A 17,452-nucleotide genomic window follows, 5' to 3' on the forward strand; every position below is an offset into this window, starting at 1 on the left:
GAGGAACTGTAAGACAGGTTACCTCAGAGTTCCAATCATGTTTGGGGGAAGGAGCTCAGTTCACAGCCTGTCCCAGGCAGGGTGGCTGGGGATTGGAAGCAGGGTCTGGCCCTGCCTCAGTCGTGCTAAGAACACTGATCCCTGCTTCCATCTCTGCAGAGGCGGCACTGGTATCTCTCACCGAGGCACCCAGTGCAGGGCTGGGCTCCAAGGTACTGAGCAGGGAGAGGAGTAGGTGGGGGGTGCTGTGAGCAGGCGCCTTGTCTGTGGCCTTTTCCTCAATTATCGTTGCTGACTGCCCAGGGGCCCTGTAGCCACCAGCCAGGGAAGTGGCTGCAAGTTGTCCCCACTGTAAAGAAGGTGATAATGGGCCAACTGTGGAAGGAGAGGCCTTGGTCTACACCCCAGCCCTCCCGCCCTCCATTAGGGAGCTTATCTGACTCCAGAACAAACACAGCAGCTTTGGGAGGGCAGAGGGAGGAGGCCACTCTGACACTGTCCTGCCACTGGACTATGACCTCTGGCTCCTGGGTCACCTCTTCTGGAGGACGGTAGCTGATGTAAGGTGGGGGGCCTGCATCACCCTGGGAATGAGAAGCAAACAGAACTTCAACCGAGCTGGGCTGCTCTATCCCCTCTTATCATGTGCTCCTAGCCCGGCTCTGCCTCTTCCAAGCACAACCTAGGCAAAGGTGGTCCCGCCAGCCAGCCAGCCCCCACTGCCAGACAGTTCCTATATAATCTTTATTTCTGGAAGTTAAAGTAGTTACAGCAATATACAAAAACAAACAACAACAAAAAACAACCCACAATAATATAAATTTTTACACTAGAAAGTTTACATTGGAATCTGAGTGCAGTGGCCAGAACACAAGCCACTGCACTGAAAGGCTAAGCAGTCTGCAGGCTGGGTGAGGCTGGGGCCAAGTGGGGCCAAGGAGAGGGAAAGTGGGCAGTTCCAGGGGCTCACTATGGGTGGTTAACCCAGGCACACAGACTTCCCAGAGCCCCTGAGGTACAACACCAGCCCCAGAGAAGCCCTCACCTTGTTCCTGGGTCCCCAGGATTGAAAGCCATAAAAATGCCCAAGCCTTGCCTTCCTAAATACCCTTTCAGTTTATAAGTTCAGCTTATTGTATAACTAAAGAACATTGATGGGGTGGGAGAGCAGTAACTGTCTCGAAGCAGAAGGCTGGGGTGGTCAAGGCAAGCAGTTCGTCTTGGAGACAATGTCCTCACTGCCCTTAATTCAGACACTGGTTAACTGGAAGGAAACAATTCCACAGACACTGATCAGCTGAATGAGGTGGCTTTGAGTCACTGAATCTAGCCATGCCTCTGTCAGGAAAGGCTTGCCTTGAACACTCAGTGTTCCAGTAAGCTGAGTGAGCGAAGCAAGCAAGCGACATGGAGGCCACAGTAGGTGCAGGAACTGTGTTCCACCTCACCTGGGAGACCCAATGGGGAGCAGACAGTTGCCAGTCTCAGGGGAGGCCAAGAATACACCACTCATATGAGGGCAGACCTGGAGTATATGTCAGCTTTTGCCCTGTGGTTACAGATATCCCTGGGAACCAAGCGCATAGAATAAGGACCATACTCCCTGAGCTTTGCTGAGGGCCTGTAGTCTGAGGCAGGTTCAAACCTGTAAGGCAATCCCTCTCGACACAAGGTCCTGAGGCAGGGATTCCCAATAGAAGCAGGACAGAGGGCCTTTGGACATGGGAAGGGGACATACTACCAGCAAGGTCAAGTGGGAAAGGAAGGCAGGTTGACCCTAGGCCCAGTAAGGCACCCACAGGGCAGGCTGACCCTGAAACAGGGTCTGGAGTCTGGGTTGGGGAGGGAGTAGGGTGATGACAAAGGCTTTCCAGTGCCCTTGGCCTACCTCACACCTCCAACCGACAAGCATACTGGGTAAACAAAACCCAGGGATATCTAGGTTCTCTCTAGCCTTTGTGTTTGAACCAGAGGCCAAGCCACAGCTCTCGGATCTCTTTTACAGATTTGATCTGCAACCATTCCAGGGTTTATATAGATGATCAGCCTGAAGACAGCGCTGGAGAGGCTGTTAACTGAGTATTCCTTGATATGGAAAGGCTATGCTGTGTCAGTGTGTTTTGCCCTTTAATTCTTATTTTTTTTTTTTTTAATTTAAAGAGGAACCTCTGGGCTTAGTCCTAGCTTCTATGTGGATATTAGCAAGGTTGAAAGTGCAGAGCCAGGAGTTCCCAGCCTGGGGTATCAGCTCACAGAGTGGGGCAACAGGATGCCATGGGCACCAGGAGGCACTTGTCTAACAACCAACCCCGAGCTGCTGAAAAAGGAGGGCAGGCGGGCAGGACAGGAGGTGTTCCCCTTGCTCCCTTCTGCTCTCAGCCCCATCCCCAGACTCAGAGGTGCTCTCCTCTTTACATAACAGTTTATCACCCACACTCACTCATTTCTCTATTTTAAAAAGTGCCCAGATTGCCCAAAGATAGCAGAAGTAGGAAATTAAAAAAAAAAATCTGGAACCACAAAGTTAGGAGTTTCAGACGATATGGGGTTCGGCTGCTTAGGGGTGGAGCACGGGGCAGGTGTCTCAAGTCACGTCTCTGCAGCTTCTGGTTTCAGCTCCTCACATGGGGGAGGTAGCACACTCCGAGGTCAGATCCATGTCAAACGTGAGCGACTCTGCAGAGACACACAGAGAGTGTCAGTTCAGCCACCTGACTAAAGCCGACTCACAAACCCTCATCCCTCTGTACGAGGACAGGGCTCAGGAACCACCAGTCTCCTGTTCCTTCAGACATGGACAAGGTCAGAAAAGCCAGACTTCCTGCCCCTCACAGGAGGGCCTTGCCCTCCCAGAAGAGCACAGTCTCCACCTCAGCCCTCACTCTCTCTTTCAGGGGTCTGAGGCTGCCCTGGGTGTGGTAGCCTTAGCCACACACTGCCACCTGAGACTAGCCTAAATCAAAGGCATCAAAGCCACTCCATTTCAAAGACTCAGTAGAGGAGGCGGGACAGGGGAGGACAGCTCCATGATTTCTCAGATGCTGAAGTGCCGCTGCTGCTTACCCAAGCTGTCAAAGTCTCTTACTGCTTTTACTGTGGCTACTGGGAAACTGCATGTGTGTGAGTATCATTTCCACAGCAGAACATGGCCCTAGAGCCATTTTTTGTTTTGTTTTGTTTTTTCAAGACTGGGTTTCTCTGTGTAATAGAGCCCCGGCTATCCTGGACTCACTTTATAGACCAGGCTGGCCTCAGAACTCACAGGGAGGGATCATTCTGCCTCAGGCTTGGGCCACCACACCCAGCTCTAGAGCCGATTTCTACCAGTGTGGATGGCAGGCCCTGGCTCTGTACAGGCAAGCATCAATGGGGCCTGACCCTCCAAACACTCACCAAACTGCCCTCCTGCTGAGGGCTCAGCACCTTCACCGTTATTTCCAAACTGCATCAATGAATCTAAAGTGCGGGGGGACATCGGCAGGTCAATGGTATTGCTGCAGGTCGTTCTGTAGGAAAGGGGGGACGGCAGGAGTGGGAAGGGCCAGGTTGACAAGACACAATGGAGGGGGAAAAAAAAAAAGAACAAACACACACACACAAGCCATCAAACTCTGGTCTCCAACAGAAAAAATAAAAACTCAAGCTTTTTAAACACACAAGGTCACTCTGAGCACTAAACAAGCCCAGCAGCTACCAGCCCTTCACGGTAACTCTCACCCCATGTCCTCCCTATTCCTGGGGACAACTGAGCACACTAGGACACTAGAAATGAATGCGAAACTGGGAAGGGCGGCCACTTACGGTGTCACACAGATGAACTTGGTCTTCAGGTACGGGGCAGCACCTGCAGAGAGGAAACCCGGGCTTTAACAGATTGTGACTTGCTTTGAGAACATGCAAGAGGAATCCTCCTGCCTCTCCCAGACGGCGTGAGCCAACCTTACAGAAACTGCCCAGACACCGCAGTCCAGCTCTTAGGGCTGTCCTCCCTCATCACATGCTGCTTGCCATCCAGTCTTGCAGTTTGAAGTTCTATCTCTTCCATAGAATTTCCTGAGCTGCAAAGACTTCTGCAGAGACACCTGCCCCACCTCTACCCAGCCTACCGTCAACTCTTTTGTTTTTGTTTTTTGTTTTTTTGAGACAGGGTTTCTCTGTGTAGCCCTGGCTGTCCTGGAACTTACTCTGTAGACCAGGCTGGGCTTGAACTCAGAAATCCGCCTGCCTCTGCTTCCCAAGTGCTGGGATTAAAGGTGTGCACCACCACTGCCCGGCCTACCGCCAACTCTTGTGCATCCTTCCCCACCCTGCCTGAGCGACCAACCATCTTTGTGTAGCGTTAGGCTTCTCCTGTGACCTGGTCACACTTGTGAATTGACTTCCCTGTTTGGTGACCAGCCCAGACACCAACAGGACTAAATGCTTACGTGCTGGAGGCTCCAAAGCCACTTCCAATCAGGAAAACATACCCCAGCCACTGGGAGACAGGACACCAGGTCCGAGAACATGTGCAACAGCCAGGAAACCTGGCCAAGGCGCCATCTCTTTCATGTGTGGGACAGAGAAAGAGACAGGACTGGCTGTCTTCCATCTCTGCCGTTTATGTTGGAAATGTGAGGACTGAAATGTTAGGCCAAGAAATCTGGAAGCCCTGGGGACACTGGCATGAAGCCCTGGGGGTTCAGTTAATGATGCTCGCAGCGGGCCTGGGGCTGTGTGGGTAGGCTAAGAAAAGCACAGACAGAACACTGGGGCTTACAAGCATCCAGCAAGACAAACCCCTGGGAGAAGCCATTAGAAAGTGCTCTTAGATGAATATGCAAGCTCATTTGTGGCCAAGAAACAGGTTAACTCAGCACAGAAGCAAAGGAATTATTGAGGCAACTGTGCTGCCTACAGTTCTAGAAAAGGTCTCTAGAGTGAGAACTGTCACCTTAAAGAGACAGAGGGGATCAGGGAGATGGCTTAGTGCTTAAGTCATCTGTCACCAAGCCTGAGCTCTGTCCTCAGGGGCTACATGGTAGAAGGAGAGAGCTGACACCCTCAAGGTCCTCCAACAAGGACCACCCCCAACACACATGCATACACAATAAGTTAGAGCGGAGAAGAGAAGACTTTCATTCTCCAGTGGTCAAGAGAGAAATATTCTTTGACCCGGCCCGAGGTAGGAGTGCGGGACACAGACTGGAGATGGAAGAGAGAAGGAACATCCTGTTGCTGCCTGGTGAACTTGCTCAAAATCCCTCCAGAGGAGCACAGGGTATATTACAGCCTCCTGACAGACAAGGAAGACCCAGGACGAGGCTCCGGGGAGGTCTCTACTGCAATACTCCTGTAGCAGGGGCAGAGGACAGGGACATACAGGCTCACCTCCCTAAGGGGATCATCTGAACCCCCTACCCTTCCATCATCGGGCTCCGGAGCCCCCAGTGCACTCTCCCTAGGCTCACAGGCAAGCCCATCAGGCAGTGGGCTCCTTTCTCATGCCCAGGCCTTGCCCCTGAGGAATGTCTCTGGGCAGCCTACACAGGAATGGTGATGGAGGTGGATGCCTGACCAGGGGCCTGGATCTTGAAAGCAAAATTAGTCAAAAGGATCAGTGCTCGGACTTCAAAGTCCTCTGTGAAAAGAACAAAGACCAGTGTGAGAGGGACTGATAAACAGATCTTCCAACTGAAGGCAAGGTGGAAGCAGAGATAAGGGACAGACAGGAAGTGAGAGCTGAACTCCTCCACAGAATGAAGAGAACTCAACAGCAGAACAAAGGGAAAGGAAAGTAACCGTCAACAAGCGACTCCTCCAAGAATGGTGGGCAGAGCCGGGGAAGCTGTGTGCAGGTGCTATGTGAACAGAAGCGGTTGGTGAAAAAACACCAGAGCAAGGAGGCCGGCTCACACAAGGCACCTCAGAGCAAGGAGGCCGGCTCACACAGGGCACCTCAGAGCAAGGAGGCCGGCTCACACAGGGCACCTCAGAGCAAGGAGGCCGGCTCACACAGGGCACCTCAGAGCAAGGAGGCCGGCTCACACAGGGCACCTCGGAGCTCAGCATGTGCAATGATCAACAACAGTCTTAGAAAACCAGACTCCTCACCAGCATAAGGACAGAGGCAAGCGTCAATGCAACAAGTTTGAAATGGCTTCAGACCAGACACCTCTGACTCTTTACACTGGGACCGCCCCAGACACTACAGACTTAACACAACATAATTTCTATTTTTCATATAATTTATACCAGCAGTTCTCAACCTTCTGAATGCTATGACCCTTTAATACAGCTCCTCATGTTGTGGTGACCCCAACCATACATTACTTTTTCTTACTACTTCATAGCTGTAATTTTGCTACAGTTATGAATCATAATGGAAATCTCTGTTTTCCTATAGTCTTAAGCGCTCCGTGAAAGGCTGAGAAATGCTGATTTACAGCCACACGCACTCCCACAGAGTAGATGCATCTTGTTTCTAAATGCCAAGTCCACATTCCCTCCAGTCATCATCTCTGGAACATCAACACCTCCAGCTTGATGTCAGCTCTGCCCCAGGCTGCCAACAGCCACTGCCCCAGAAAGCCTTTCTTCAGACTCCTGGCACTGCTCACTCAGGACAGCAAAGCATGCTGGACTCAAATCTGTCTCGGGTCTTCTGGAACCCACTGACTGGAGAAGCACCAGAGAGACCTGCCTTCATTTCTCTTTCTAGTGTTTTAAAGTGGCGGGGTGGGAGGGAGGGGGAGATGGAAAGGGAGAAGAGAGGAAGAGGGAGAGATACTATTTTCATCTTCAGACTTCCAAGCTCCCTGAGGGCTGATTCTGTCCTCCTCTTGAATCCTGAGTTAGTCACCCTGTCAAGGAACCCAATAAACCACTCTTTCCCAAAAGAAGGAATCACCAAGCCCTGCTCCCACAAGATACTCAGCCATGTCCTTGTCTCTCCAAGGATGCGTACTTTCTCACTAGGAAGGAAGGCAAAGCCATGGAAAGTCAACAACTACCTGGGTCGGCTTCGGGGTGCTCCTGGCTCTCGGGCCTACAGTACTTTCCAAATGCCTCCTCCTTGGGAATGTCGGGGTAGAGGTAGACAAGTGGAGACACCAGGATGTTGGTCGCATCCATGATCTTATAGCCCATGATGATTTCAGCAAATGACATGTTGTTCAGCTGCTGCTTGGTGTATGGCTCTACAGACTGGATCTGGGTCTTGCCTGTCACGGACCATGGAAGGAGAGATTATGCCAGTGGAGTGAGTGCTGGAGACTCTGAATGCCCTGCCCAGTGACTTGGAACTGAGGCAATATCCAGGCGGGCTTGTAGAGATCCAGCTGGCTCATAGGCAAAAACACCTGCCGCAAATGTATTAACGGGGTAGGCAGGAAAGGGAGTACAGAAGTAAGATTTCAATCACACTTTTCTACACAAATGTTAGCCAAATGAGTGAACAGGACAAACTGGCAGGCCACCTCTTCAGGAGGCACAGGCCCTCTCTGCCCTTCAGGGGGCAGTAGTACCCAGAACATGAAGTAGCCGGGTGCTGCCAGTGGCCAGCAGGTGGAGCAAGTGATACAGGAGGCAAGCGTTCTTACCACTGATGTCCTTTTCCACCCAAGTGAAAGTGACCCCTCCTTCTTTGCTGCTCTCGCTGAAGCGCAGTAGGAAGGTGCCCGGGGGCTTTGTGCTTAGGATGGCCCGCTCCCGCTCCTTGCTGATGAAACCCATGATGTACCTGCAGCCAAGGACAACCAGTCACGGGCTTGCTGGGAGTAGGTGACTCGTTACACAGGGCAGCCTTACTGCAGAGTTTAACCTTACCCTTCATTCCAAAGGGCCAAGATATACTTTTTCACAAGGTCGATGATATTGTCTAGCCAGACCCAGAAGGAGAAGCCCTTGCCAGCCATGTTTTCCTGGAGAAAAGAATGGGAAAGCAAGTCCACCACCACTCACCCCAGCTCTTTCCTGCCAGAGCCTTCTTACACCCTCAGGTTCCTCTATCCTCAGGCAGCTCCTGACAGCTGCTGGAGAAAGGGGTCCTGGGCACCCCACACCTACCTCCTAACTGAGGGAATCAACAGGATCACTTACTTTGCAGAATTTAGCCCATGTGATCTGACACCCTGAGTAGTTCACACCAGGCCCTGGAAGAGAAAACAACAACCGGATTTCAGCCTTGGCCAAAGCTATTTCTTAAGCAGAATTTACAAAAAGGCCATGCATTTGTACATGTACTTACAGGGTGTGTGCCACACATGCCCACACACACCCAAGCCCAACAGCTGTCCCTAGATTAGGCCAGCACAGATGTCCTGTTGGACCCCTGCTTGTCCTTGCCTTGTGTGGTCTGAGAACTGGCAACACACAGTGACAAAGCTGGCAGCTGGGGTCAGGAGCCTTTTTTTTTTTTTTTTTGTAGGAGCACAGGTCAAAGTTACTTTCAGTCCAGATATTTTTTTAAAGGGGAGAAAAAATTTAAAACTATTGTCTTTGGCTTTTTAAAGAAAGAAACATGCTCTTCAAACACACTTAGCAACCTGGTCCTGGCATGGTGCCTTGCCCTAGGCTGACATGGGGACCCCGACTGAATGACCACCCCCCAGGCCAGACATGTCTGAAGCTGTCAACCTAGGAGCTTCTCAGCCAGCGTTGTCAGCTGCTCGATGCTCAGCCCCCGCTTGGTGGTGGACGAGAACTGCCAGCTGAGCACCTCGGCCACTTGGTCCCAGGTTCCAATTGGCGGCTTAGTGAAGAAGTTCACGTTCTATTGAAAAGAACACATTTGTTCACTTGGATGAGAGAGTGACACTGACAGCCTGCACCCACTTGGATGAGAGAGTGACACTGACAGCCTGCACCCACTTGGATGAGAGAGTGACACTGACAGCCTGCACCCACTTGGATGAGAGAGTGACACTGACAGCCTGCACCGGGGGTGGAGAAGCAGCAAGGTTCAGGGATTTCAGAGAGGGTTGGGGGTGGGAAACTCACCTTGGGGTTATTGGTCAGCATGTTATACCACAGGATTGATGCCCAAGCATTTGGCATCTGACAGATGTTGGAGATCACCACAACTGGCAAGGAGTGGGTCTGTAGAGTATGGGGACAGGCGGTGAATGACTTAGTGGGACAGCTGGGCTCTCACAGCTCCCAACCCTTGTCACCCGCATCTCAATAAGTTAGAATTAAAAATCACACCATGGCCACCCCTCACGGCAAGTGCAGGCTGGAGCAAGAACACCAAGAGGAGAAAGACCAGCCTGCATCAGGACCAGCCTGCATCAGGACCAGCCTGCATCAGGACCAGCCTGCATCAGCACTGATGTCTGAACATCATCAGTGACTTGTTCAAAGTCAGGCCCTAAAAACTAACACTAGGGCTGGAGAGATGGCTCAGCAGTTATGAGCACTGACTGCTCTTCCGAAGGTCCCGAGTTCAAATCCCAGCAACCACACGGTGGCTCACAACCATCCATAAAAAAGATATGACTCCCTCTTCTGGAGTGTCTGAAGACAGCCACAGTGCACTCATAATAAATAAATAAACAAACAAACCTTTAAAAACAAACAAACAAACAACTAACACTAACCCAAACACTAAGGCTAACCCAGGCCCTCAGCCCGACTCTCCAGAGACAGACCTGGAAGGCAACCTCCAAACAACCTGCATCTTTCCATGAAGCTGAGGTGTTAGAAATCAAACCTAAGGATGTCTGCTTTTCCAGGTCTAAACTTAATAAGATCAAGAAAGATGGAAAACAGGGGCTGGAGAGATGGCCTATCAGTTAAGAGCACTGACTATTCTTCCTGAGGTCCTGAGTTCAATTCCCAGCAACCACATGGTGGCTTTACAACCATCTGTGATGGAATCTAATTCCCTCTTCTGGTGTGTCTGAAGAGAGTAATGGTGTACTCACATACATAAAATAAATAAATCTTTAAGGAAGGAAGGAAGGAAACAAGCAAGCAAGCAAGCAGGAAAATAAAATCTAAATGGCGGCTACTAAGACCCACTTGCCCAAACTTCATCAAATCGATTCTAAACAATCACTAATATAGATTTTCATAACAGGTACTCAAGCAAGACTTTACTCTTGGGGACAGGGTGGCTCTCAGGGACGTTTCTGAGATAGATAATGAGAAACAAATCCAGGCTGGGCAGACAGCCATCATCCCGGCAGGCGTTCTGTCCTGGCCTCCCTGCACACGCACCCCCGCACACGAGCCGCCTGGTTCTGGGAAGGCCTCACCTCTAGGTCAATCTTGAGGCCTTGGTGGTACACCTCAGTCTCGAAGGTGATCAGGTGCAGCTCCTCAGTCACGATCAAGGAGGCCTGCAACAGCATAAGGTCTCTCAGAGACACTGGCAGGGACACAACTCTGCCCTCTTTCTTCCACCCAAAGACCCAAGGACATGATCCTCACATATGCACTACATAGTACATAACCATATCTTACAATACACATTCAAGGCACGAAGAATAACAAAGCAATGAGCATCCAAGGATAAGCCACCCAGCTTACGTCCTTATTTGAGGGCCAGCAAGATGGCTCAGTGGGCAAGGGCATCTGCCTGCCAACCCGAGCCTCATCCCTGGGACCCACTTGGTGGAAGAAGAAACAAGTCCTTCAAGTGGCAACTTGACCTTCACATTCACACCATCGCACATGTGCGACCATACACAAACACAGACACACAGGAAGGAAGGAAGGAAGGAAGGAAGGAAGGAAGGAAGGAAGGGAGGGAGGGAGGGAGGGAGGGAGGGAGGGAGGGAGGGAGGGAGGGAGGGAGGGAGGGAGGAAGGGAGGATGGGAGGGAGGAGGGAGGGAGAAGGAGGGAGGGGAGAGAAAGAGGAAGGAGGAAGGAAGGGAGGGAGGAAGAGGGAAGGGAGGGGAGGGAGGGGAGAGAGAGGAAGGGAGGGAGAGGGAGGAGAGAGGGAGAGGGAGGGAGAGGGAGGAGGGAGGGAGAGGGAGGAGAGAGGAAAGGAGGGAGGGAGAAAGGGAAGGAAGGAGGGGAGAATAGGAAGGAATAAAGGAAGGCTTCTTAGGTTTCTTCTCTCTCTCCCTCCTTCCTTTTATATGCACTAGGGAGCAAACTCAGGGTCTCATGCATCTAAGTGCACCCCAACACTGAGCGATAGCCTAGCATTATCATCCCGCATAAGTTGCCATTATCACCGAGATTCCCCAGGTGAATCCCCCTTCTCTGCACTTTACTGTGTCTTTGTCTCTGCTGTCTCCCAGCTCCTCCCAACCGTGTTCATGGTTGTTTCTCCAAGCATGTGTACTTCACACAGTGAACTGCACTCTCAGTGTGTTCCTGCTCCTGACACCCCACCCCCACCTTGATGAGGGTCTGTGGTCCCGTGCAGGTCCCAGTTCCTCTTTCAGAGCTGTAGAGTACTCCACTGCCTACACCACAGCTCATGACCCCAGTGCTGAGAGATCTGAGCTGTGTCAATGACCAATGGCTGTGACTGTGTTATCTGTCCTTAGTTCACCTATGCAAAGCTTTCTTTACTGTTAATTCCTAAGACTGGAACTGCCGGTTTACAGGGTGTGCTCATTTTTATGCCAAGTCACTTTCTAAAGTGACTGTGATAACCTTCAGTGCCACACAAGCAGTCAAGCAATGTGGCTACCTGTGGTCATGAGCTGTGGTGTAGGCAGCAGAATACTCTACAGCTCTGAAAGAGGAACTGGGACCTGCACGGGACCACAGACCCTCATCAATTAGTACACAAATTACTGATGAATTCTCAGGAATGAATTTCCAGCTCTTTTACATGTATGTGCTGAATGACAGAATGATCTCAAACTCACAATTCCCCTGCCTCAGCTCCTGAGCACAGTTTGGTTGGTGGTTTTTTTTTGTTTGTTTTGTTTTGTTGTTGTTTTTTTTTCTGTTTAGCTCTGACTGGCTGACTTGATGTCTTCCTTTTGTCTCACCAGGCACTGAAAAGGGAGCCAGCTGGCAGGTAGTAGCAAGGGACTCTGGGAAGCCCCGGGCAATGTGGAAACTTCTTTTCTACCAGATGGGTGTGGGTAACAGCTTGGCGAGGGACTTCCCACTGCTGAAAGGGAGCCAACTCCCCAACACTCAGGGAAATGTTTCTCGCTAGAAAACTCCACAGCACCTGTGACTTCTGAGCATGTCACCCTGGCCCAGAGCGACCAACTTTTCTAAAGGACAAACATCTGAAGTAGTGGGTTAAAGTTTTAATTCTGGGTTGGAGAGAGGGAGAGAGGGAGAGAGGGAGAGAGAGAGAGAGAGAGAGAGAGAGAGAGAGAGAGAGAGAGAGAGAGAGCGAGAGAGCTTTCTCTTTCTTCCTCAAAGAAAGAAAACAATTGCTTTTAGCCCGAACAAAACTTACTTACATCACAATTGGCACGGCCTCCATTCCCACATCTCTGCTCCCTAAGGGTCTGGAAGAAAGGAAGAAGAAGGAGGCAAGTGTCACTTGAGGCTGTGCCAGTCTCTCCCCCCTCCTCTGCCACCTGGCCTGTGCCGCCTCCTCTCCCCTCGGACACCGACCAGGTGCTTGAACTCTGCAGACAGGCTGCCGTTGTTAGACTCCTCCATGTTCATCACTTTTGTGTTCGTGCCCAGAATGTTAAATTTCCGAGACCTAAATCATGGGAGAAAAACCAACACACAGTGAGCGCTGAGTAGCCAGAGGGTAAAGTTGGATGAGAAAGAACAAAAGGAGGCCCAACTTACCCTCTGAGGGCAGCAACATCCCCAGAGTCTCTGTAAAGAACACAGACAAGGGTTAATAAAAGCTGAGATTAGAGCCCCTCTTTCTTTCCAGAACCTACTCTGATGGAACATGCCTTTCGATGCTCAGTTACATTTTCGGTGTGAAACACAACTCTGTATGCACTTAAACAGTAGCCTTAGCTGGGGGCCTAACCACAGCTTCTTTCCCTTCCTAAGGAAAGCTCCATTCTCTCAGTAAGGGATGGCAGAGCCATCTATCTCCAGGGAACCCCGATCACTGCATTCATCAGAACAGAGGAAGCCACAGAGCAGGTGAAGACGGGGTCTGCCTTGTCTGTTTTGTCGGCTTTCCGAGACAGCGCTCTGTGTAGCCCTCCTGGCTGTCGTGGAACTTGCTCTGTAGACCTGAACTCAGAGATCACCTGCTTCTGCCTCCTGGGTGCTGGGATTAAAGGCCTGTTCTCAGCCAGACCAAGGAGGCAATAGCCTAGGCTGATCTTCTGTCCACAGCCATGAGACCACCTGGAAGGGAACCTGTCTACAGCTGGCACGGTAAGGATGGCACGGTAAGGATGGCATGGAAGACCCAGGGTTCCTGAAGACACCTGTGAGTCACCAGCCTCATCCTTAGGTACTTGCCCCAACTGCATTTCCAGTTACACGGGTGGTGAATTTCCTTATTATCGGAGCCACGCTGGGTTTTCCAGAAAGGTATGTTGTTACCAAAAACTGACACCACCTCCCACAAGGCAGCTGGAAATGCTATCCTCACGTGACCACTGCTGCCTGTCTCTGACAGGCCATCTTTTTATATTATGACATTTCTGTCTTTATCTTATTTCAGAACACTATTTTACAAGTTCTTCTTAGCCAGACTTGGTGTCAGATACCTTTAATCCTAGCACTGGGGAGCACAGGCAGGTGAGTCACTGTGAATTCAAGGCCAGCCAGGGTTGTAGAGTCAGACGCTCTCTCAAAATAAAACTAAGTAAAATTTCTTTTCCATTGCTATATTTTTACCTACAAATAGCATGTGTTGGTGGGTTTGTGGAAGAAGATTATTAACTTCAAACCAGTTCTCTTTCCATATACTCTATTTTCAAGCATTACTTATTTACACGTTTATTTTTCAGTATGGGGGTTGAACCCGGGCCTCGTGCATGCGTGCGTGCTAGGTGAGCCTGCAATACTGAGCTGCACACACTCAAACTTTTCTTTTCAATGCTTCAGGCAAACCGGGCAGGGTTTGCAAGGGTTTTGAACACAGCTGTTCACAAAAAGAAGATCCCTGAATGGAGACATCTCTAAAGTCAAATGTCTGTCCAAGTTCTTGCTTCTCCATCCCTCATTTGAAAACAAGAGTTAGGCTTAAGAATACGGATTGGTAGCCTACAGAACGGGATTTTTCTTTTAAACCAACTACATATCCAATAGAGGACAAATGCCCGAAAAGAATTTTAAGAAAATAAATATCAAGAAAATACAGACCAGTTAGAAATGGGGTACAGATCTAAACAGAAAATTCTTAATAGAGGAAACCCAAGTGGCTGAGAAACAGAGAAATGTCCAACATCCTTAGGATCAGGGAATGCAAATCAAACTGCTGTGAGAGTCTATCATATGCCTAACAGGATAGTTAAGATCAACACAAGTGACAGCTCATGCTGTCGAGGATGTGGAGTAAGGGCCACCATCACATATTGCTGGTGGGAATGCAAGCTCATGCAGCAACTATGGAAATCAGTATGGCCGCTCCTCAGGAAGACGGGAATCCATCTACCTCAAGATCCAGTTAGACCACTCTTGGGCACATACCCAAAGGATGCTTCATCCTACCACAGACACTTGCTCAACCACGTTCACTGCTGTTCTCTCCATACTAACCAGAAGCTGGAAACAACCTAGATGTCCCTCAACAGAAGAATGAATAAAGAAAATGTGGTACATTTACATACGGAGTATTACTCAGCCATTAAAAAAAAAAAAAAGAAACTTGCAGGCAAATAGATGGAACTAGGAAAAAAAAAATCTTCCTGAGTGAGGTAACCTAGACCCAGAAAGACAAATGTGGTGTGTACTCACTTATGTATGGATATTAGCCATTAAGTCAATGATAACCAAGCTGCAATCCTTAAGAACCACAGAGGGTGAATACAGACTAAGGAACTACAGAGAACAAATAGATCTAATTAGGAAAAAAGAAATAGAAGGGGTTCTGGATAGATGAGGGATTCTGGATAGATGAGGGATTCTGGATAGATGAGGGATTCTGGATAGACGAGGTCTGAACTTGGAGGAGCAAATGGGGAAGCCGAGGGGAGAGGAGAGCTGGTGGTGGGAGGGAACAATGGGAGACGGCAACACTTATGGAGCATCCGTGGAGTAGTATCGACATCTCGTACAGTAGGAACCTCCTAAAACATTCACATATGTGAAGGTGATCTAGATTCAATCGCCAAGTAATGGGGGAGAGTTGGGGTCCCAACTGGCGATCTCTTGCCACCAAATAAAGCTTCCAGTACTGGGTTAGGGTTAAGTCTAATTGAATTGTTGGCCAAAGGGAATCCTCAAACAATCCACGCTGTTATCAAGACCATCGGTTGCTTTCCACAACTGACAGCAAGGCCCCACTGTTGAGGATAACACCTACACAACTCACTGAACATGGGCACGTGAAGCTGGTGCCTCCATAGAGCCCCCCACTGTATGCCAGAGTCTTTGTTATAGGAAGGTACTCTGCATGCTATCAAAAGAGAAGTGTGAACAGCAAGCCAGCCTCAAACCTCTATCTGTAATAGTGTACTGCCTGCAGGATATGCTAGGGCAATGGTGGCACAAACCTGTGGAAGTAACCAACCAACAAGAGTCTTAAGGCTCACTATACAAGATGAAACTCATACCCAACAAGGCTTGGGTGGCCAAGAACCAGAGACTAGATAGCCCAAGGACCTAGGGAAAAACTAAATAATACTGATCTAAAAAAGAGAAAGGAAAAAAAAACAATAAAATGACTCCAGGTGACATTCTGCTAGACTCAGATATCAGTGCCTTGCTCAGCCATCATCAGAGAAGAGTCCTCCTGTCCAAAGATGGGAAGAAATATAGAGACCCACAGCCAGACATCATGCAGAGAAAGACCTTGAAACACTCATTCCCTAAATGGGATGTCTCCAGCAAATCCCTCCCCTCAGAGCTCAGGGAATACCAAGGAAGAAGCAGCAGAAAAAACATTAAGAACCAGAGGGGTTAGAGGTCACCAAAACCACAAGGCCCTCTGAATCACCACGAGCAAAGCTCATATGAACTCGCAGAGACTGGAGCAGCATGCCCTGGGCCTGCAGGGGCCTGCACCAGGGCCTCTGTGCTAATATTGTGGCTTCCCATGTAGTGTTCTCATGGGATTCCCAGGGTGCAAACGAGTGGGACTCCGACTCCTGTGCCTTCTCTTGGGTTCTTTTCCTCCTGTTGGTTTGTCTCGTCCAACTTGGATGTCATAGCCTTTGTTTTGCTTTGTTATATTTTATTTTGTTACATTAAAAAAAATGAATGAATGAATGAATGAATGTAAACCCACCACTAGGGTGAAAGATTAGCAATGGAGCTGCTGGGAGCAGCACTGGCTTTGTCAACCACTCAGTGCGGGTCTCGTGAGCAGGACAGTTGACCAACAAATAGTTTGTTGTGCATGCTCTTATTTAATCACAATTTTAGTCCCATCTTTTTTCTTTTTGGGTGTTGTATTTTGTTCTCAGTCTTTTGGGGATTTTGTTGTATTGGGGTTTTGGTTGTTTAGTTTTTTTGAGAAACTTGGGTGAGTACAGGAGGAGGAGATCTGAATGTACTTGGGAGAAGGGAAGAATATGAGCAAAGCATGAATTTAACAGTTGCTTTTAAATAATAAAAATTATACACTTACACACACACACACATAAAGAATACTTACTTATCAATGCACACTTTAATTTTAAGCTGATAATTCAACTCAGGAAATTTGACCAGCAACCTATTAAAAAATATAGTCAAGGAAAGTTAGTAGGCTCCCTACCTTGATCTCGTTAAAATATAAACCCCCTAATACTTCAATTCCTAAGATGTAAAAATATTGCTGAGCATGGTGGTGCATGCCTTTAATCCCAGCACTTGGGAGGCAAAGGGAGGTGAATCTCTGGGTTCAAGCCAGCCTAGTTTACAGAGAGTGTTCCAGGCCAGCCAGGGCTACAAAGACCTGTCTAGATGAAAAATACACACACACACACACACACACACACACACACACGCACGCACGCATATATATATATATATATATATATATTATTTTTACAAACCCAAATTCTACTTCCGCAGAGTCATCTCTGACATTAAAAGTGAACACTAACCCTTCAGCTAGAAAGTACTGAGATGCCTAAGCATGTGAAGCAAGTTGTAAGAGACTTCTCACGGGAAGGCAATAAAAAGCATTCAATGAGAAATACTGCACGTGTTCTGAGCCAGGTGAGGAGTGGGCTTCATCTCTCACCCAATGGGGCCCCTCAGCTATGGCACCACAGAACCTTCCTTCCCTTAAAATCCTCAGGGAAGAGGACTGGACATCAATCAAAACTCCACCCAAAGTGTAAGGACAGGCCCACCTGACTTTCGTGGTAAACTGGACACCAGTCTTGATGACTAAGGGCCGGTCCGGGTGCATGGGCATGCAGGGCTGCCGCTCCACCACGAAGGCACTGGAAGGGAAAAGGATGGCAT

General features: G+C 49.3%; 1 protein-coding gene across 4 annotated transcripts in view; it reads right to left on the bottom strand.

Annotated features, from left to right (window-relative positions):
- Window positions 1-721: 721 nt before the first annotated feature.
- The window catches only part of Stat3 (signal transducer and activator of transcription 3), a 52,789-nt gene continuing 36,058 nt past the window's right edge, over window positions 722-17,452 (bottom strand). The window contains exons 10-24 of one of the 4 annotated variants that reach the window (NM_213660.3): window positions 17,338-17,430; window positions 16,653-16,712; window positions 12,710-12,739; window positions 12,524-12,617; window positions 12,367-12,414; window positions 10,239-10,322; window positions 8,980-9,078; window positions 8,617-8,752; window positions 8,080-8,132; window positions 7,807-7,901; window positions 7,581-7,720; window positions 6,993-7,202; window positions 3,802-3,844; window positions 3,394-3,506; window positions 722-2,676 (exon numbers count right to left, since the gene is read on the bottom strand). In NM_213660.3, the coding sequence (NP_998825.1) occupies window positions 2,621-2,676; window positions 3,394-3,506; window positions 3,802-3,844; window positions 6,993-7,202; window positions 7,581-7,720; window positions 7,807-7,901; window positions 8,080-8,132; window positions 8,617-8,752; window positions 8,980-9,078; window positions 10,239-10,322; window positions 12,367-12,414; window positions 12,524-12,617; window positions 12,710-12,739; window positions 16,653-16,712; window positions 17,338-17,430 (1,354 nt within the window). In that variant the 3' untranslated portion in view covers window positions 722-2,620. Of the gene's footprint in view, window positions 2,677-3,393; window positions 3,507-3,801; window positions 3,845-6,989; window positions 7,203-7,580; window positions 7,721-7,806; window positions 7,902-8,079; window positions 8,133-8,616; window positions 8,753-8,979; window positions 9,079-10,238; window positions 10,323-12,366; window positions 12,415-12,523; window positions 12,618-12,709; window positions 12,740-16,652; window positions 16,713-17,337; window positions 17,431-17,452 lie in introns of all 4 variants that reach the window. The other 3 variants (NM_011486.5, NM_213659.3, XM_011248846.3) reach the window with 3 other exon arrangements.

The sequence above is a fragment of the Mus musculus genome, chromosome 11 (assembly GCF_000001635.26).
Source record: "Mus musculus strain C57BL/6J chromosome 11, GRCm38.p6 C57BL/6J".
Classification (NCBI taxonomy): domain Eukaryota; kingdom Metazoa; phylum Chordata; class Mammalia; order Rodentia; family Muridae; genus Mus; species Mus musculus.